Source organism: Triticum urartu, chromosome 4, assembly GCF_003073215.2.
Source record: "Triticum urartu cultivar G1812 chromosome 4, Tu2.1, whole genome shotgun sequence".
Classification (NCBI taxonomy): Eukaryota; Viridiplantae; Streptophyta; class Magnoliopsida; order Poales; family Poaceae; genus Triticum; species Triticum urartu.
The window spans coordinates 608,400,489-608,422,580 of NC_053025.1; the positions used below are offsets into that span (position 1 = coordinate 608,400,489).

The 22,092-nt window shown below is 44.6% G+C and overlaps 2 protein-coding genes and 1 pseudogene across 3 annotated transcripts; all 3 read right to left on the reverse strand.

The window, feature by feature from the left end:
• Nucleotides 1-539: 539 nt before the first annotated feature.
• Nucleotides 540-7,731, reverse strand: LOC125553163 (receptor like protein kinase S.2-like). The gene is made up of 6 exons (XM_048716948.1): nt 7,559-7,731; nt 6,675-6,848; nt 6,378-6,525; nt 5,897-6,119; nt 5,664-5,787; nt 540-3,306 (listed from the first exon to the last, which is right to left on the reverse strand). Exons 2-6 carry the CDS (start codon nt 6,837-6,839, stop codon nt 685-687), a joined length of 3,282 nt encoding a protein of 1,093 aa, XP_048572905.1. The 5' UTR covers nt 6,840-6,848; nt 7,559-7,731; the 3' UTR covers nt 540-684.
• Nucleotides 7,732-11,077: 3,346 nt separating this feature from the next.
• On the reverse strand, nt 11,078-15,388 carry LOC125554976 (annotated as a pseudogene).
• Nucleotides 15,389-18,034: 2,646 nt separating this feature from the next.
• On the reverse strand, nt 18,035-21,310 carry LOC125553165 (zinc finger MYM-type protein 1-like). Of its 2 annotated transcripts, none has more exons than XM_048716951.1 (2): nt 20,930-21,310; nt 18,035-20,850 (listed from the first exon to the last, which is right to left on the reverse strand). In XM_048716951.1, exon 2 carries the CDS (start codon nt 19,851-19,853, stop codon nt 18,321-18,323), a length of 1,533 nt encoding a protein of 510 aa, XP_048572908.1. In that variant the 5' UTR covers nt 19,854-20,850; nt 20,930-21,310; the 3' UTR covers nt 18,035-18,320. The 2 variants fall into 2 exon arrangements, with proteins under 2 accessions (XP_048572908.1, XP_048572907.1); XM_048716950.1 differs by having other exon boundaries at nt 18,035-20,853.
• Nucleotides 21,311-22,092: the final 782 nt, after the last annotated feature.

Here is a 22,092-nt window from a genome sequence, read left to right on the forward strand (position 1 = left end):
CAAAGACTTACACGCTTTTACACGCTCCTTCTATCTAACAACCAATCACAAACCTTTCTCCCCTTGATTTTCAGGGGGTGGGCCACCCTGCTCACCTATTAACCAATCAAGATTAACCATCCTATAAAAACCTATAAATCGTTTGTACGTGTAGCATTGCCGGAAGATCCATACTAATACTACCCTGCTCTCAACGGGCCACAAGCGGTCCCACACGGATTACGGTCCAAGGCTCAGACGAGTAACTGCAAGAGGCACGCAGCTCTTGCATCTCAGAGATGTTAAAAACAAAAAAGCTCTTGCATCTCAGTCCGCTGCAGGTTCGGTGAACTGGACGCAGGCGTGACAGAAAAATAAATAAAATAAGAGATCACAGAACGTGCCCTGTATTGGAATGCGCCACTCCTGTCTCTGAAATCGATCAAGTCCATATGAACCTCAACTCATTATAGTACATCAATCTTTCTCTGAACAAAGAGAGACATCGATATGTATGCATTGTATACATCAATACATGATGGTTCTATATATAGCTTCGACTGACATGCATATTTCAGAGATTATGTTCACAACAGCAAAAATAAATCAACACGGACAGTTGCCCATCTTATTTGACGGCATGCATCTTGTTCAGGCTAGAATTTGCATCAACTTGTTTCTTTTCTCTAGAACATATAAATCAAATTATTGGCAAATAACTTTTGACCTACGAGATCGATTCAGTATGAGAAGGCGCTCTGCAACATCTGTCATCGTTGGCCTTTGATCCACATCAAGGTTAAGACATTCCACAGCAATCTTTGTCAGACAATCAAGAATGTCCAGATCTCCTGTTGTTACCGCAATTTCCTTGTCAAACAGATCGGTTGCTTTCTTCCCTTCTTTGTGAACTTCAATGAAACTCCTCACTATGCTTTTCTTATCAGAATGACGGGGCTTCTTCCCGCTAATGATCTCCAGTATCACAACTCCAAAACTGTAGACATCACTTTTCAAGGTCAATAGGCCTGTTTGCATATACAATGGATCCATATAGGCCATGTCACCGATGACGACAGAAGTATGCTCCTTATCTCTCACAATCAACCTCGATAGGCCAAAGCCTGAGATCTTTGGTGTATAGTCATCGTCCAAGAGTATACTTGCTGGTTTAACATTGCCATGTAGGTTTCTGGTACGAGCTTGTGAATGCAGATATGCCAAACCTTGTGCTGATTCCGCAACGATATTTAAACGCACATCCAAGTTGGGAGGCACCATACTGCCGTTGTGAAGAATGTCATAAAGGCTTCTTCTGGGGAGCAACTCGTACACTAGCATGTGAGTATCCATTTCTAGGGAACAACCTATGAGCCTAACGATGTTCTTGTGGCTGACTTGTGAATGGATGAGGACTTCATTCCCAAGATTTTCAATCTCTCTCTCATTATTATTGATTAGTTTCTTTACCATGACCAGTGAATTATCAACAACGCACCTGTAAATTACAGCGAAAGCACCTTCTCCAATGAAATTTGTGTTCCTTAGTATTGATTTGAGCTCCTCATTCGTGAAAATCTTTATAAAATGTGACTTCTCTAATATATGCATGTTGTGCCTATTGAAATTCCTGTGTGATTTCCAGTTGAAAATGTCCAAATTGTTCAACTTGTAGAACCCAGTAGAGACAGAGCTAGAATTGCTTGTGCCACGATAGTTCGTGTCTTGCACTCCCTGTAATGGTAAGTGGCCAACTTTTCGATGCACAACAAATGAACTTCTGATTTCAGCTTCCTCTGAATAGTCAGCACTTATGTGTCGTGCATGTAACCTATAAGATCGATTCAATATGACAAGGCGCTCTGCAACATCTGTCATCATGGGCCTTTCATCCACATTAAGGTTAAGACATTGCACGGCAATCTTTGTCAGACAGTCAAGAAGCTCCAAATCTCTTGTTGTTACTGCAATTTCCTTGTCAAATAGCTCGGTTGCTTTCTTCCCTTCTTTGTGAACTTTAATGAAACTTTGCACTAACCAGTCATCATTAGTATGAGTGGCCTTTTTCCTACTAATGAGCTCCAAGACCACAATTCCAAAACTATAGACATCACTTTTCTCGGTCAATAACCCTGTTTGCAGGTATACTGGATCCATATAAGTCTTGTCACTGATGATGAGTCTAGTGTGTTGCCCATCCCTCTCAATCAACCTCGACGTGCCAAAGCCTGAGATATTTGGTATAAAATTTTCATCCAAGAGTATACTTGCCGGTTTTACATCACCATGCACGATTTTGGTACGAGCTTGTGAATGCAGATAAGCTAGACCTTGTGCTGATTCTGCAACAATATTTAGACGCACATCCAAGTTTAGAGGCACCTTGTTGCCGCTGTGAAGAATGCCATGAAGGCTTCCTCTGGGGAGGAACTCATAAACGAGAATGGGGCTATCCATTTCTAGGCAACAACCTATGAGACAAGCAATGTTCTTGTGGATGATTTGAGAGTGGATGATAACCTCCTTTTCTAATTGCTTGTTCTGAGCATTAAATGTTTTCTTTACTGCAACCATTGTATTATCAACAACTCCTTTGTAAACTTTAGTGGACCCACTTTCTCTAATGAGATTGCTACTCCTTAGTATTGGCCTGAGCTCCTCCTTTCTGAAGATATTCAGAAAATGCGACTGTTCTAATGTACGCCTGTTGTTCCTATTGAAAATCATGTGTGCTTTCTTGTTGTCAATTCCCAAAATGTTCAACTCGTTGAACCCAGTAGAGGTAGAGCTAGAATTGCTTGCACCATGGCGGTTGACCTTTTCCGTCGTATTTTGTCCACCCCATAATGATAACTGGCCTACTCTCTTTTGGTCTTCATCGTAATGAAGCCTTCCAAGATTTTGTGGAACATCTACCAGTATTTCCAAGTGTTCCTCCACATCTGCCTTCTGGAGGCTCTCGGATGCGAGCTTGCCAATTCCCTGTAATGGAGCTTGCACTTCCTGTAATGGTAATTGGTCTAGTTTTTGTTGACCTTCCTCAATATCCACCTGGAGGCTCTCTGCTGCAAGCTTTCCAATTCTTTCTCCAGATTGTTCCCTTGGTAAACTTATCTGCGGCTCAAATACTGAACTGCCAATGCTAGTTTCATCTAAATATTCTGCACTTGTCATTTTATCAAGCCTACTAACTATATGGCGTGCAACTGGTCTCTTCTTCGGGTCCAAGTCCATGCACTCTATCGCTATCTTATAGCATACTCTTACTTGTTCCAATTGCATGTCCCCCTCTGATGCCTCCAACCGAATCATCCAACTTTGAACTACCTATAAGTTTGCAATCATGAGTTGGTATTAATATAACAAATTTTGATGATATATGTGATTATTTAAAAAACAACTACTAGAGAAAAAGCTGGTGGAAATCCTAAACAGAGATGGACTGATAATGATTTTCTTTCATGACACAGCTACTTAATTTCAGTCTGTGTATTTTAACTTAGTTTGTCTAAATACTGCTAATGTCTCTAGTATAGAAAATAGGTACATACAAAAACAAAACTAAGTGCCCCTATGATTTATATTCATCAAATTCACAACATGGTGTCTTAAAATTACGATCGATGTATACATAACATGATAAATGAATAATGATAAGTTTGTTTAGGTGTTATATCAGAATATTCCACTACATAATACATACTTCCGGAAGTATAAGTAGTCTTTGTTTTGTGTAATGAAGAGCACTCATGGGTATGTAAAGGTGAGCAACATGATTTGTATTCTTGTGGGTGGAGCTATGCCCCACAACTCAACCATCTCACTTTTTTTTCTTTTTTCCAAAAGGAGGATAATCCCCGGCCTCTGCATCGGGCGATGCAAACAGCCATATATTATTTATTATTCAAAATCCAGCAGCTGAACAAATTCGACGCAGAAAAGAAAACCCTGAGGCAGCATGCCTCATGACAGTAACTCGACCAGACAACCACTAACCCTATGATAAAAGACTGCAACAAATCAAGAGATACACAACTCCTAGGCTAAGCCTTCAAGAAGAAATCACTACACGTGCACCGATGATGGCAAGTCCAACCCTAGGTCGATCTCAGGATTTTCATCCCCAAAGCCAAGCTTCAAGCCACCAACTTCAGCAAGGAAACGATGCAGAAGGGCGTCGACATAGCTTGATCAGAGATCTAGTGTTTCACCAGAGTGCGCATGCTCGTCGTTGAAGCTGCCTCAACCATCATCCTTGTTCGGCTACCGACACCTCACTTGCCGGATACCACAGGAGGAGAAACCGGAAGTCAAAGACGTCCCATACCACCTCGCCTCCAGTAATTGTCGCATCGCCTTTGATCCAGCAACAACAGGAAAACATGATACCGCCGCCAGAGCTACATGCATCACTTGCCAGCAGCAAGCATGACTTAACGTCTCGGCGACAAGCATGACTCAACGCCTTCGGAAGAGACGGATGTGTCACCCGCTGAGCCGCATCGAACCTGGTCTGTTGGTGGAGGGCGCGTCCTATATCACCACCAGCCTCAGAAAGTCCGCCACCACCTCAAGACCATGTCGACCAACTAGGGCCGCCGCCCCAAGTACCAAACTCCCGCGCCAACACTGGAGACGCCACAGCGAGCAGATCGCGGCCAGATCCGTCGCACCACTTGACCTGCTACCACCACCATTCCACCGCAAGCCCCTGCAAGCCCTACTCCGTAGGCACGTTGGCCCGAGGAACCGAGCTGCCACGGAATCAACATTGATTAGCCCTACTCCGTCGGGCCAGCACAGTCATAGCAGCAGGGCCACCACCGAAGGATCTCGCGGCCACTGCCCCAGCGCCCGTGCTTTGCCAGATGCGGCCGCCATCCAGGGCCGACTGTCGTGCATCAACTATAGGTGGCCAAACGGGCCGGGATAGCTGGGCCGGCACGGCACGGGCCAGGCACGGCACAGCACGTGCTAAACGGGCCAGGCCCGGCACGCGGCACGCCAGGGGCCGTGCCTGGGCCTGAAGGCCGAGCACGCGGGCCGGCACGACACGGCCCGATTTTTTTTTTATGTATCCTAATGTGGCCCAACAGGTAAAAATAGGCTAAAAACGCCCAATGCGCAAAATATGAGACAGATTAGCGGGCCTAGCGGGCCTGTGGGCCGGCCCGATTAGCATATGGGCCGTGCCTGGGCTGCAGGCTGCAACACGCGGGCTGGCACGGCACGGCCCGTATAATAATCGTGCCTCGGCGGGCCGGGCCGTGCCAGGCACGATTAGGATGGGCCGTGCCGTGTCGGGCCGGGCCGGCCCGTTTGGCCAGCTATAGCATCAACCAGGGATAGGTGAGGACACAAGTACCCGTCGACCGCCGTTCGCCGCGCGGGGCTTTACCCGCCGGCTTCCTCCGAGGGCGGCGAGTGGAAAGACGGCGGCTAAGGTTTCGCCCCCCCCCCCCCACACACACACACACACCACCAAGGAGAGATGCGAGCCTCAACGAATTTATCCTAAAGGCAATAGTATGACAACCACCTCATTGTGATGTTGTTTTCATAAATAGGTATATAAGAAAAAAAAAATCCTTCAAAAAAAAGGAATGGTATGTTGGTAAGTTAAAGTATAACAAAATTATTTAAAATCGACAATTCAATGGAGCAAATGCCTACATTATTCTTACGTGTTCATCTTTGAGATACTGCCTCACGCCTGTCAGTATCTCCATTATTATAACACCAAGACTATATATGTCCGACGCGTGCGTGATTTGTCTTGATCTGATGTATTCTGGATCCATGTATCTCCTATGAGAAGATTTATGAAGTCCGGTTAACCTAAAGTAATCATGCCTAACAAAACAAATATCTTTCAAGAGGCTACTTTTTTTTGTGATAATTCAAGAGGTTAGCTTACAGTGTTCCCCATAGATTTTGAGTAATAGAACGGGTTTGCTCTTCACCGAGGCATCTTGACAAACCAAAGTCAGCAATTTTGGGTACCATGTGACCATCTAGCAATATATTAGTGGGCTTCAGGTCCAAATGAAGAATTCTCTTCTCGTGGAGAAAAAGTAAACCATCACAGACCCCCCTGATTATTCGATACCGCTCCCTCCAATTAAGCCCACAAGTTGCATCTGCACACAAGGAGTATTTTCTTACTTAACTTAGGTACATGGCTATAATGTCACGTAAATCTACGAATGCTAGGTATAATAAGCATACGACATGCTATGTATTTGGATAACCTTTAATAAGAGTAAATGATGATGTGAATAGACATTGTCATCCTACCGGAAATGTGCTTATCAAGAGTCCCGTTGCATACATACTCAAAGCAGAGTAACCAACTCCGTTTGCCATGACAAGATTCCCCTCGTACTCTTCCATTTTACCTTGTGTGTCAGCGCAATACCCCAGAAACCGTACTATATTCTTGTGCTTGGCCTTTATAAGGCATTTAACCTCTTCTTGGAATTTATTCTCATGAATACCAAACGTGTTTAACAACTTCACGGCAACCATGCCTTTCCCGACCACTCCCTACAGTGACAAAAATACATCGTTAAGAAGAACTCGTGTGCATGTGGTGGTGTGAATAACTGAATATCTGATATGATTATTTACTTTTTAAATCGACTGCAACTAGGATTGGAGAAACGAGCTGACCAGATCTAGTTGTGTGGTAGTACCTTATAAACCACCGCATAACCGCCACTACCAATTTTGTTACCAAGAGAAAAACCATTTGTTATGTCTCTCAGAAGTGACAATGGCAGGTCTGTGGGCTCTGCACTTTCATCAAGCAGAAGCCTCTCCAGGATGTCGATGTGACTTGTACTGGTTTTGCGGTCCATTTGCAATCACTGTGAATGAAATGAATAGAACACCCTTAAAAAACAAGAGCAATGTCTGAGGCTAGCTACTACAGGTAATTACACAATTGATTAGTCATGAAAAGGAAAATTACAGAATTAATGAAGATCCCATGCACCAGGAAGTGACAGAATTACCCAAACTGCATGCTAGTTAAATTTATTTCAGTATATTCAGGCGTCAAGTTTGAAATCAATGGACATGCTTCTGTGGTCCGCAGTACCCAACACCCCTGACGTGGTCTCCTCTGGCTCTTCAGATCCGAGAAACTACTAATTAACTTCCACATTCAGTTTTCCTTTATCCAGCTTTTCCACTGCTTGTCGACCTAATACATATTTTTTACATGTGTGGTTGAAATTAAAAGGTCAATTAAGCAGGTGTGTTGTTGGTTTCTCTGCTTGTTCACAGAGTCTAAGATGTGATCAGGAGAATTAACTACCACATCTTGGTGGCAGTTACTTTGGCCGTTCTGTGTTTACCAAAAACTGAAGAGGCTTGAAGATGTAAGCTTCTCCAACGAGTGTTTTTTACCAAGATGCATGGCTGACATGACAAGGAAATTAGCTACTACTAGCTAGCTAGCTAGAATACTTGGAGAGAAAATTAAGATGAAATCCAAACATGGCCGCCTTCGATCTGAAGAAAATCAGATGGAGAAGGAACTGATGAGTTAAGCTACAAATTAACACACAGATACCTTGGCTACAGCAATCGATCAACGAATTGATAAAGCAATCCTCGGCATGTTCCTTTTGCGAGTACTGAAATGGATCTTGCTCACTGCTTCAAGGTCGATGGATGGATATGTGAGGAAGGGGAAAGTCAATGCCAGGACGAGCGAGCTTAACCCTCCTGCCTGCCTTGCTTTGATTTTTCCCGTCAATGCCTGGCTAATTGCATGTGTTTCTATGTGGAGTGGTACTAGTAGTAGTATAATGTGCAATTTGTCATTTGCGGTGGCAGCTATCAGAACCATAATTAATAAAACGATTATATATAGCCATGGTCCACTCTCGGTACGTGGAACACCCACCCCTCCCACTCCCAGGGAGGAGGATTCATGCAGTGGAGCTTGATTAACAATTGGCCCTCACTAATCAATGGAGCTTAATTAGTAACTTGCCATCCAAAAACAGAGCTTGGTTAATCTGTGGGCATCGCTTTCCAAAATGCATATAAGTACTACTGGAAAAGGGGCAGGTAGGTAAGCTCACCGATGATGAGGGAGAGGCCTGGAGGAGGTGTGCGTCCTCTAGAGCACCTGGTCCATTTGGGCTGGCTGCGCCTGCCCCTGTTCTGGATCTTGGCGATGATGGCGATGGTGGACAGCGACATGGGGATCACCGAGAGCGTGCAGGGATTCATTTCCTAGATTCCGCCGCAAATTATCAGGGACAGGCGCAAGATGCAATGGAGCTTGGGCGCAAGGAGGTTGATGGGCTGCGGCGGCGAGGAGGGGAAGGAGGAGTGGGACAGCATGGCTCTGCTTGCCCCCATTCTTTAGTGAGTACTCTGTTTCCCCACAAGAGAGGCATATGAATGGTATCTTTGATTTGTATCACGATACGCAGAATGCTGCCAACCTAGAGATTTACAGAATTGTGCATGTATTCTCTTGCCAATCTTTCATGTAAGGTGTCAAGTATCAGACTCTTTCTACAAAAATGCTAGCCGCCCTGCCGGAATTGTCAAAACACCATGACAATGGCTACACTATGATCATAGACTGGTCAAGAATCAGAACACCCGAATCACAGAATGAACCCCCCCTGATGATATACCAAAGTGCAGTACAACTTCTCAAGTCTGTTAAAAAAATCCTTCACCAAAAGCACAAACATATCTGCCCCCCTGATGATATACCAAAGTGCAGTACAACTTCTCAAGTCTGTTAAAAAAATCCTTCACCAAAAGCACAAACATATCTGCCCCCCTGATGATATACCAAAGTGCAGTACAACTTCTCAAGTCTGTTAAAAAAATCCTTCACCAAAAGCACAAACATATCTGCCCCCCTGATGATATACCAAAGTGCAGTACAACTTCTCAAGTCTGTTAAAAAAATCCTTCACCAAAAGCACAAACATATCTGCCCCCCTGATGATATACCAAAGTGCAGTACAACTTCTCAAGTCTGTTAAAAAAATCCTTCACCAAAAGCACAAACATATCTGCCCCCCTGATGATATACCAAAGTGCAGTACAACTTCTCAAGTCTGTTAAAAAAATCCTTCACCAAAAGCACAAACATATCTGACTCGTTCACTGTCACCAGAAATTTTGGAGAGCTTGACTCAAGATTGCACAAATTTTGTTCTCTCTCCGTGAACATGAACTAGCAATATGCAATTACCAGCCATAAGCACACGTTAGGCACCACATGAACTAATAATTCTTCGATCTGAACAAACATCAATTGAAGAAAACTGCATATAGTCCTGTTAATATGAAACTATTTCTCACTTAACTACTAATTTCCCACCAGTGTGGACCAGGACCAACAGATGATCTACAGAAGGAGTTTGAAATATGCCGGGATACTGATCCACGGGCACCTATGGGACCGGCGGACCGGGTCCCTTTTGGTTTAGCGGGGGCGGAGATTGTGCAAAGAGCGGATCGAGGCGATGCACGCGAGCGATTTACCCAGGTTCGGGCCGCACGGATGCGTAAAACCCTACTCCTGCTTTGTGGTTTGTATTGATTTCTTGCTCGGGAGCGCGGAGTGCTACAGTACACACCCGCAGCTAACAAGACCGGGCGTGAGAGTTCGAACTAGCTCACCCCTCTCCACGTTGCACAGGGGCCTCCTTTTATATGCTCAAGGGGTTACCGACAGGTGGCAACGGAGGTAAAGGGCAAAAATGGAAAGGTGCTGTGGTAGGCACAGCTACCTGCTACAGTGTATCATACCTAACCCTGACGGGAGGGGACAAGGGCCTTAAATGCCCGTCTGTGTCGCCTAAACAGTGCGAAAAGGGACCGCCAGGGACGCCACCGTTCGCCACGATGGCGATCTTGTCAGCGCCGCTTGCCACCGCACGCCGCTGGCTGCACAGCCTCCCGCCACGTACGCCTGAAATGGCCCCAGAGCGACACGTTGGTGGATGTGCTGGAGCGCGGGCCCAGGCAGGTGGCTTGCCGCGGCAAGCGCCTTGCCGCTGTCGTTGTCTTGTCGCGTCCGGGAGCTTGTCGCTCACCGGGCCTTGCCGGGGCGCGTGGTGCGCCGCGGCAAGTTCCTTGCAATGCCTTGGGTGGCCTTCCCGGCGAGCTCCTCTTGCCGGGGTCTTGGGATGCTTTCGTTAGCCTTCTCGGCAAGCTCCTCTTGCCGGGGTCTTGTCTTCTTGACTTGGACACTTTGTTCTTGAATGGCTTCAAAGGAACCACGGAGGACCTTGGCGGTCACCCGGCAAGCCTTGCCGTGGGATGCTGCGATTGCCCGTGCACAAGTTCGGGATACTAGGGTACCCCTACTCTAGTACACCGACAGGTGGATGTGCTGGAGCGCGGGCCCAGGGAGGTGGCTTGCCGCGGCAAGCGCCTTGCCGCTGTCGTTGTCTTGTCGCGTCCGGGAGCTTGTCGCTCACAGGGCCTTGCCGGGGCGCGTGGTGCGCCGCGGCAAGTTCCTTGCAATGCCTTGGGTGGCCTTCACGGCAAGCTCCTCTTGCCGGGGTCTTGGGATGCTTTCGTTAGCCTTCCCGGCAAGCTCCTCTTGCCGGGGTCTTGTCTTCTTGGCTTGGACACTTTGTTCTTGAATGGCTCCAAAGGAACCACGGAGGACCTTGGCGGTCACCCGGCAAGCCTTGCCGCGGGATGCTGCGACTGCCCGTGCACAAGTTCGGGATAGTAGGGTACCCCTACTCTAGTACACCGACAAAATGGAAGTACCAAAAATAGTTCAAATCGACAGCATCATAATAATCAGAAAACAGACATCAGTGTACACTTGTTTTCAGTTCTTGAAAAGCAAACACCATAGTCCTTCACGCCAAGCAGCATCAGGGCTCCGGTGATCAGCAACAGTTCATTGAACAGGAAACGATCATGTTGGACTAATCAGCTGGCCATGTGGTGCCCAAAAGTTGTGCTCTGATATCTCTGCAGCAAGTAGTATTCATATGCTTCAAGGATTTTGTTCACAAAAGCAAAATAAATCAACATTGATAGCTGCCCATCCTATTTGAGGATATATATGCATGTTGTTTAGACAGCAGCATCAAACTTGTTGGTGAACAACTCTTGACCTACGAGATCGATTCAGTATGAGAAGGCGTGCCACAAGTTCTATCATCGTGGGCCTTTGGTCCACATCAAGGTCAAGACATTCCACAGCAATCTCTGCAAGACAGTCAAGAAGCTCCAAATCTCGTGTTGTTACTGCAATTTCCTTGTCAAACAACCCGGTTGCTTTCTTCCTTTCTTCATGAACCTCAAGGAAACTTCTTGCTAGGCTGTTATTACCAGAATGACAGGCCTCCTTCCTGCTTATGAGCTCTAAGATCACAACTCCAAAACTGTAAACATCACTTTTCTCGGTTAGCAGGCCCGTTTGCATGTATACTGGATCTGCATAAGACATGTCACCGATTTAAGTACACTGGATCCACATCTCTCGCAATCAACCCCCACAGGTCAAAGTCTGAGATCTTCGGTGTAAAGTAATCATCCAAGAGTATACTCGCTGGTTTAACGCGGCCATGCAGAATTTGGTTAAAAGCTTGCGAATGCAGATAAGCTAGACCCTGTGCTGATTCTGCAGCAATAGTTAGACGCACATCCAGGCTGAGAGACACCTTGTTGTTGCTGTAAAGAATGTCATGAAGGCTTCCTCGGGGGACAAACTCGTATACTAAGATGAGGGTATCCATTTCCAGGCAACAACCTATGAGCCTAACAATGTTTTTGTGGTTGACTTGAGACCAGATGATGATCTCATTTGCAAATTGGTCGTCCATTATGGCATTACCATTATATAGTTTCCTAATTGCAACCTGTGCATTATCAACCACGCCCTTGTAAACTTCATCAAAAGGACCTTTTCTGATCAAATTGCTACTCCTGAGTACTGGCTTGAGTTCGTCCTTTGCAAAGATCATTATAGTAGCTGACTGTTCTAATCTATGTCACATGAAGTTTCTATTGAAACACATGCGTGTTTTGCTGTTAAAGATGTCCAAATTGTTCAGCTTGTTGAAGACGGTTGAGATAGAGTTGAAAATATTTGCAATATGCTGGTTTGCCTTTTGCTTTGTATCTTGGGCTCCGCATGATGAATCTTCCAATATTTTAGAGTGTTCCTTGGCATCCGCTTTGCGGAGTCTCTCGGTTGTGAGCCTTCCTCCCAATTGTTCACTTGGTAAACTCGGATGCAGCTCAACTAATGAACTGTTGGTGCCAGTTTCATATGAACAGTCAGCAGTTGCCATATTGTCAAGCCTATCAATTATATGGTGTGCAACTGGTCTCTTCTTTGAGTCCAGGTTCATGCATTCTATACCTATCTTATAGCATACTCTCACTTGTTCCAACTACATGTCCCCCACTGATGCCTCCAACCGAATCATCCAACTTTGAACTACCTATAAGGTTGCAATCATGAGTTAGTATTTTTATAACCAATTTTGATGATATATGTGATTGTTATATTACAGCTACTACAGTAAAAGTGCTGGTAACCTAAAAAAATAGACCATGATGATTTTTACTGCAGTCCAGTGCATGTAGCTCCCGCTTGCGCAAGGTCCGACCACTTTGGGTCTATTGTACGCAGTCTTTCCTTACATTTCTGCAAGAGGCTGTTTTCAGGACTCGAACCCGTGACCTCATGGTCACAAGGCAACAACTTTACTGTTGCGCCAAGGCTCCCCTTCAGCATGATGATTTATATTGGAACCATTTAATTTCATTCCACATGTTTTAGCCTAATTTGCGTATATATTGTTTATACCTATAATGTAGACAAAGGTTTAATTTAATGGAATTTTCATCGGGTATCTTTGCGATTAAAGTATACATAATATCACACATGTATATTGTCAGTTTATTTAAGTGGCATACAGGATGCGAGACTACATCATATGAATATGTTTTTCTTTCATAGTGAAAACACACACATGTTTATCTAAATGTGATTTGAATTCTGATGACTAGACTCATGCCTCACAACTCAACCACCTCACTGACAGGCTGTTTTCATAAACTAGGAACAAAGAAAATATCATAAAATTATATTTTTGCTAAGTTAAAGCAGAACACAATTATTTCAAAATATACACTGAAGCTTGGAGTTAAAGCCTTAATTGTACTTACGGTCTCCTCTTCGAGATACCACTTCACTCCTGTTAGTATCTCCAAGATTACAGTACCAAGACTGTATATGTCTGACGCAAATGTGGTTCTTCCTGATCTGAGGTACTCTAGATCCATATATCCCCTGTGAGAAGATTTTAAAGGTCTTAGGATAAATGAATGTGCAAATAAATGTAAAGTAATTAAGCCGTGCATAAAAAAATGAATAGCTTTCAGGAGGTTGTCTTACAGTGTTCCACACCGGCTTTTAGTAATTAAACGGGTCTGACCTTTATCAAGGCATCTTGATAGACCAAAATCACAAATTTTGGATACCATGTGAGCCTCTAGCAATATGTTAGCAGGCTTAAGGTCTAAGTGAATAATCCTCTTCTCATGGAGAAGAAGTAAACCCTCACATATCCCCCTGATTATTTGATATCGCTCCCTCCAGTTAAGACCACTGTTAAGGAGTATTAGTATTGGTCTAGGAGTCCTTATTAGTCTATGTTTAGTTTCCTTGCACCTCAAGTCATTTGTAATATATATATGCCTCTTGGGCCTTCAATAAAGATAAGTTGCTTTCCTAACATGGTATTAGAGCCTAGGTTTAGGTCTCCGGACGCTGCAACTCGTCCTTGCGATCCACTATTTTTTTTCTCGATCGATCTGTTTTTCTCTGGATCGATCTCGTCTTCCATGGCACCACCAGCCCCGCGATCCGCCTGGCACCTTGACTGCTCGCCCAGCTGCTTCGGCGTGGGCACCTCGTGGGCCGCTACCTGCCCCTGGATCGATGGCGGCTGCCTCAGATCGGGACCATCGCCTCCTGTGCGCTCGGCTGGGGCGCTCGGCTGGAAGCACCTCCAGGCTCCAGGAAGGCTCCGCTCCACGTGCAGGCCCGCTCGTACAGCTCCAGCAGCCTGCGTGTTGCTCTCCTGCAGCTACAGGCTTCTGTCCGCACACGTTTGCCTGCAGCTGGATCTCATCTTGGCCAACGCTGCTGCTTCCTGTCGACCTCGTGTGCCCCTGCTGGCTGGCTGCTGCTCTGCTCCCGCACGTCCATCTGCGTGCTGCTGTTGTTCCGCTGCCCTTTGCTGCTCTACTCAGCTGATGCGTTCTGCTAGCCTACTTGCTAGTTGATGTGTTCCTGCTAGCCTATTTGCTAGCTGCCGCTGCTGATCTTTTAGTCATTGCATTAGTCTGGCATGTGCTTTTTCTATATTTTTTGCTGCGTCCACCAAATTCGTTGATATTTTGTGTTTTCTCATGTCATGTGAGTCCACCATACCTATGTCTGTCAGCCTTTTTCTGGTCATTGTCCTCTCTATAGGATTTCTGTGGCCTCTCTTTGCATTGTTGATCTAAGCCCATTCCCTTGCCGCCGAGCTTCTTTCGCCGTTGGTTTTCATGGGCCATGATTCTTTAAGCAATGCTTTATTGTCTCGATGGACCATCTTCTTTCGACAACCCATCTTCTCTTGATACTTCTTTTGTATCTTCTATCGGTGCGGTATCTTTCCTAACAACCACAAGATGCATCGGCACAAAAAGCGACCGAGATACGTATTTTCTTACTTAATTTAGGTCCTGGCGATAATGTGACATAATAAGTCAACAACATGTTATGTATTTAAACCTTTAACTAAGTAAATATGGGAATAGACGTTTTCAACCTACCGGAAATGTGCTTATCAAGACTCCCGCTGCATACATATTCAAAACAGAGCAACCAGTTCCGTTGATCTGCCATGACAAGATTCCCCTCGTACTCTTCCATTTTTCCTTGCATGTCAGCACAATAGCCCAGAAACCGTACTATATTCTTGTGCTTGGCCTTTATCAGGTTTCTAACCTCTTCATGGAATTTATTCTCGGGAACAGCAAACGTGTTGGACAGCTTCTTCACGGCAACCATGCATTTGCCGACCACTCCCTACAGCGACAAAGTACATTGTTTAACAAGAACTCGTGCGCGTGTGGTGGTGTGAGTTTTTGATATGTCTGTTTAGCTTTTAGACCAACTGTGATTAGGATTGGAGAAACAAGCTGACGGGGTCTAGTTGTGTGGTACCTTATAAACCACCGCGAACCCGCCGCTACCAATTTGGTGATCAACAGAGAAATGATTTGTGATGTCTTGCAGAAGTGAAAACGGCAGGTTTGTGGGGTCTACATTTTCATCAAGCAGAAGCCTATCCAGGACATGAACTTGGCTTGTGCCGGCTTCATGGTCCATTTGCAATCACTGCAAAAGAAATGAAAGGACACTTAAAACAAGAGCAGTGATGATCTAAAAAAACAAGAGCAATTAATGCCTACATTTTACAGTGAGGGTAGCTACCAGTATACATAATTACACGATTAATCAATCATGGAAGGAACAATTACAGAATGAAGACCTGATGCATCACACAGCAATAGAATTGATCAAAGTGCATGCTATTTTAAATTTATTTTGAAGGAGTCATATTTCAAGCTTTCCATCAAGGGACATACTATCTGATTGACTAGTTTGCCATATTGAACACACAATGTGATCTCCTCTGGGCATCAGTTCTTATCGAGACTACTCATTCACCCCCACATTAATTGTGTATTTACTCAGCTTCTCGACCATTTGTCAACACAGTACTGGGTGGAAACCATATTTTTGACATATGTGGTTGAAATTAAAAGGTAAATAATTAACAGGTGTGCTTATTCACAGAATTGATGATGCGATCACGATAACTAATTACCACACCCTGGTGTCATCGCAGGATACTTTGAGCACTTTGGTTTGACCAAAAAGGGAGAGTCTTGAAGATGTAAGCTTCTCCAACAGGTGTTTTAACAATATGTACGCTTGACATGCCAAGGAATTAGCTACTACGTACTACAACCACTGTAACTTAATGCAAGGCGTTTTTGCAGTTTAAAGGGAGTACCTAGCAAGGAGACTAAGAGAGGAGATTAAGATGAAATCAGAACATGGACGCAAGATAATGCACTACCTAGAGTGCCTTCCATCCGAAGAAAATCAGATCGAGAAGAGACTGGCCAATTAAGCTACGAATTAACACATAAATACCTCAGCTCCAAAGACCGGTTGATGAATGTGCAAAGCAATCCCTCGGCAGGTGACTTTTCTCTGGCGAGATATGAAATGGATCTTGCTCACAGTGGCATGGCCGATGGGATCGATGGATATGTGAGGAAGTAGAGAGTCAATGCCCAGCCGAGCGAGCTTGCCTCACTGCTGCCAGTCTTGCTTTGATTCTCCCTGACAATGCCTAGCTAACCACACGCCCTTCTATGTTTAGTGACACTAGTATACTCCCAGCATGGATAGGTGGAACACCCCTCCCAGCATCCGCGCAGTATAAATGTATAGTAATACAAACCGGCGAATTGGCACAAGCTAATCAATCGAGCTCAACCAGTTTGTATCTCGAGCAAAAATGGATTGATTAATTTGTGCGCATCGATTTCCAAAAGACACTACAGTACTCTCACCGATGGGGGGGTGGGGGCTGGAGGCGTGCAGGGATTCATCTTCCTCGATTCCGCCTTAAATCCAGGGACCGGCGCAAGTAGCAATGGAGGTTCGGCGCAAGAATGCTGATGGGTTGCGACGGCGAGGAGGGAGAGCGACGGAGTGGCTGGCACTTGGGAACCCCCGTTCTTCAGTGAGTATACCCTCTCTCCTTTTTTTTTGAGGGAGTATACCCTTTTTCGCAGGGAAAGAAACATATGGTTTATCTTTGATTTAAAATTGCTTTCCTAAGTATTTTAAGGATTTCATTTTTCAGGAAAGAAATGCATGGTTTATTTTTGGAACAGGTGATACGCAGAATTCTGCCAATCTACAGATTTACATAAACCGGTCAAGAATCACAACACCTGAATCACATAATGAATCCTGACAATATACCAAAGTACAATACAACTTCTCAAGTCTGTTCAAAATGAAATTCTCGCACCAAAAGCACAAACAAACCTGATTCATTTACTGTTTTTTCGACAAATTTCCCATTCACTGTTTGGAGAGCTTGACTGAAGATTGCACAAACACTGTGTGCTCTCTCCTTGAACACAAATACTCATGCAACTATCACTCTACCAGTCTAGTTAATACAAAACCACTGCTCACTTAACTACTGATTTCCCACCAAAGTGGACCAACAGATGTTCTACAAACGAATTTGGAAAGAAAGTACCGAAAATAGTCCAAATCGACAACCATCATAATTGTTAGAAGGGATACAGGGATTGGCGGAACATGATGGATGTATTACTGAGCCTCGAGGGCGAGTATATATTGAGTACAAGACTTGGAGGGCAAGATATATCTCTAACAATAATAATCAGAAAACACAACACCATATCCTTTGTTTGTTTTCAGTTCTTGAAAACCAAACACTAGTAGTCTTTCACGCCAAGCAGCATCAGGCCTTTTGATATTAGTATAAAAGATTCATTAAGACCAGAGTTGATCTGCAGCAGTTCATTCGAAACACGAGGCAAAAGCTTTGCCCGTTTCATTAATTAAAAAGAAGGTTGCCCAGTTAATAACAGAAAACCGGGCGAAAACCGATACAAACAGGGCCAAGCCCCACTCGCCACATGGCCAAGCCAACTCAAATCGCCACACCACAAGGCCACACCACACTTGCCAACGATGCCACAACCATCATTGGAGCACACTAATGCCATACACAGATGAACCCACTGTTGCCGGAGAGAAGAAGCCACGACTGCTATGAGAGGAGCAGACCTGGGATGCTCCCAGCGCCGGTCCTCGAGTTTTGGAGGCCCCGGGGCGAACTCAAATGAATGGGCCCAGTGGCGACATTGGAGGAAAAAAATGAACCCATACATTGATAGAAAAAAAAATCTTGCAAAGCTATAATAAACAGTGGTAATTTTCCTTGGTGAATAATACTCCAGGTCATAAATAACAACGTCATACTTCAGGTCTAAATCAAATATCATAGAAGTTACAGAGCATAACAAAAAGTAAATCATATGCTAACGAACCTCCAAGCCTCCAGCAATCATGAGAAACGGCTCCTTCGTGCATTTTTTGATGCAAAATCATTAATGACAGTATCAAGATCAATGTTATCCAACACATCCTTCTCAACACAACATATTGCCAATCCATTCAATCTTTCTTGCGACATAGTTCACCTCAAGTAATTTTTCAACAACTTCAATTTTGAAAAACTCCGTTCGGCTGATGCTACCGTCACAGGCATAGTTAAGAGAATTCGGTAAACAATTGACACGTTTGGATAGCAATCTGCAGCTCTAACAAACTCAAATATCTGATCTGCTGGCATGGGTGTATTTGGCAATGTCATTTGCAACACTTTCAGTTCAGAAACAAAATCATCCAAGTCAACATCTGCTGAGTTGTCATGAGAAAAAGTCTTTGCAAAATTAGTGCAACATCTTCTCAGGTCATTATCATCCAAGGATTTCAATTTTTTAGAGTTGAATAAGAAGCCAAATATACTCCCAAATGACTTAAGCTCATCAAATCTGGTGGTCAGGGAATTAATTGCAACATCTATCCTCACGAGAAAGTATTTAACTCTAATTGATTCCTTTGCAACTGCTTGCGCTTCTTCCATTTGATTATTTTCTTCACTACCATTAGTTTCATCAAAGTGCTTTTTTCTGATAACATGACGTTTTACAGGAAATACAGGGTCTATATCCATGTCAGATGCAATAGATTTTGCAATGTTCACACTGGATGTAAAGCCGTCATTTCTGTACTTCTTAAAAAATGAGATGGCACCTTCAATTTGCTTAAGGGTAAGATCAATGCACATAAACTCAGGCTGCAACTTCTTACTGACCATGTTGATAGTAAATAAAATATCATGCCAAATGACCATGCCAACTAAGAATTCAAAATTTCCAAGTGCAGTAACCAAAGATTTTGCATCACTCTTAGTTTTGGGGTCATCATTAGAAGTTCTCTGCAACTCCAATAGAGCTTTTCTTAACTGAGGTGCTTGATATCTAATAGCTTGAACACTCTTTATCCGACTCTCCCAGCGAGTATTACAGAGAGATTTAACAGTAAGGTTTGGAACATTATCAAGCAATACCTGCCATCTTTTAGTAGAGCCTGAAAACAATATGTAGATCTGTTGCACAACTCCAAAGAAAGTAATAGCTTTGCTGCAAGATTTTGCCATATCGCATAGAGTAAGATTCAGGCTGTGACAGGCACATGGCATGTACAATGCTCTCGGATTTATTTCAAGTAGCCTCTTCTGGACACCTTGGTGTTTTCCCTTCATGTTTGAACCATTATCATATCCTTGACCTCTAACATCATTAACATTCAAACCAAGCAACCCAAGTGCAGTTATTAACTCTTTATAAAGTCCAAGTCCTGATGTATCATCCACCTTTAGGAACTCTAAAAAATACTCATTTATTTTTGTAGTGGCACTTGACATGTTTACACATCTCACAATTAGAGTCAATTGTTCTTGATGGCTCACATCAGGGGTACAATCAAGAATAACAGAGAAATACTTGGCATCCTTAATTACCTTTAAGATAGAATCTTTCACACTCTGAGCAAGAAGGCTAATTAACTCATTCTGAATCTTATGCCCAAGATAATGATAGTGAATTTCACTATTTTGAATGCGCCTAAGATGATCTTGCATAACTGGGTCAAATTCTGCTATCATTTCAATTACTCCCAAAAAGTTTCCATTGCTAACTTGGTATAGTTTCTCATTTGATCCTCGAAAAGCCAAATTATGCTTGGCAAGAAACTTCACTGCAGCAACAATTCTAATCAGAACTTGTCTCCATCGCTCTTTCTCCTTTGCAATTTCTTGCTGTAGATCTTTATCAATTGTCACATTTTTACTTAGCCTCAGTCTACCTCATTCCAAGTATTCATGTTAGTGATATGCTCAACACTATTCTCATGAAGTTTGAGCTTCTCACTTAGATGCTTCCAGTCCATTAGTCCTTCAGATGCTAGTAAACTTTTGCTACTTTCAGACTTGAACAATTTGCAGCAAAAACAGTAAACTTTATTCACATGTTTCGAGTACACCAACCACTTCCGATCACTGACCTCCCCATTACTAAGCTTTCTTGAGTAGTAAGCGTACGAAAAATGTCTTCCAACATTATCCGTTTCGAATACAAGATTGTATTCCCTTGTAGGCCCTTTTTCAATCAGAATATCTCTTGCTTTATTATCAAGAGCGTCCCAGTTTCTAGGGTCATAGATATCAAAAGGAGAAGATCCTTGTTCATCAACACTTTTAGGATTCTCACGGCCACTCAAATTTATAGGAGTCTCATGGGCATTGTTTTCCACAATTGTGGTCTCATTCTTAGCAAGTTGTTGTTCTTCAGCACCATTGCCATCTAATTCATCAAGATTATCAGTAGTGTCATTCCTCACAGCAAATTTACGCATAGCTCCCTTCTGAGTTCCAATAAACTTATCTCTTCTTTTCCTCTTTGTTCTTTTCTGGAAACCAGGTAAATGTTTTTTGGGCAGCATGTTTGCAAGAAAAGGATTGAAGGCACTTGAAGGCTGAATATTGCAATAAATCAGTGAAAATTTGTGTTCTTCGGGCTGCAACTATCCATATTCAATCATCAAGGAAACAAGAAGTCCAGCACCAAGTCGTCAACAACAGATCGAACTCTACTCCAAGAACACTACTGTTGTAAAAAGAAGAATATAGATTAATCACTAGATTAAGATTGAGGGCTAAGAGAAATTAATCTTGAGATTTACCTTTGTGTCCTGCTATTCCTTGCGAATGCATCTGGCGGCAGCCGCTGTCGAAGACTCGCAGTTGCCCGGTCGGCCGATCTGTGAAGGCGAACAGGCGAGAAAACGAACCGGCGTTCAGACTGAGGAGGAGGAGAGTCGCTTGCCTCTATGCCCCTTGGCGAGAAAACGAATAGGCTAGAAAACGAACTGGCGTGACTTCGGGCCTCTTGGCAGTTGGGCTTCTGTTGGAGATGGGCCTCCCTGCGACCCTGCCTACAGCCCCTTGCTTTTTTATTTGTGCCAATTCATATGGGCTTATATATATATACACTGTACCCTACAGGTCGGGGCCCCTAATTTCACTGGGCCTCGGGCCGTCGCCCCTGCTGCCCTGGCCCAGGGCCGGCCCTGAACACAATCGGAATACCTCTTCCGTTGAAAAAAATAATTGGGATCCCATGCACCGTTGTTCCCTTCCAACCTTATCATCGTTGTCTCTCTCCCACGCACTTCATCAGCTGTCGTTCCTTTTCTTCTCTTTTTCCTGCTCTCGCCAAGCCAAATCCATCCCGACCTTCCCTAGGGATGCGCCCGCTGCCGTGATCCCGCCCCGCCCCCTCCTCCCCTCCCCTCCCCCGCGTTCTGTGGTGGTGTAGCCCCTCTCCTCCCTGTGGAGGGTGGCTGACTGGCTGGTGGCGATGGGGGCTGCAGGGCCGCGGTGCCGCGGTGTGCAGTGGCTCCGTTGGTAGCCAGATCTGCCGGTCGGCCAGCCAGGGCCCGTTGCTGGCGAGCACAGTCGTCCGCCGCTCCGTCCTCTCTTGTTGCGCCCTTCGCCTCCCCACCATAGCCGCTGCCACCGGCCGACGAGGGCCACAACGCCGCCCCACCACGAAGCTCGTGGCCGAGCAAGGCCAGGGCTGCTCCCCTCCGGCCGGCCTCTCCTTTGCCTGGAGCAGGCCCTTCCCTTCGCTAGCAGGCCAATTTCTATCCGCATCATCCCAATTTCTTCCACATCTCTTTGGGTTCCGTTTGGTTCCTTAGCTGCACACCTCTTTGGATTCGTTCTTCTGTTGATTTCTGTTGCCTCTTGTTAGAATCATCAAGGCGCACGTATGTGGGATTTTATAGAGAAAATCAACTGCTCTGCTTTGTGTGTGGGAGACGGACGGCGTGGGCTTTTTTTC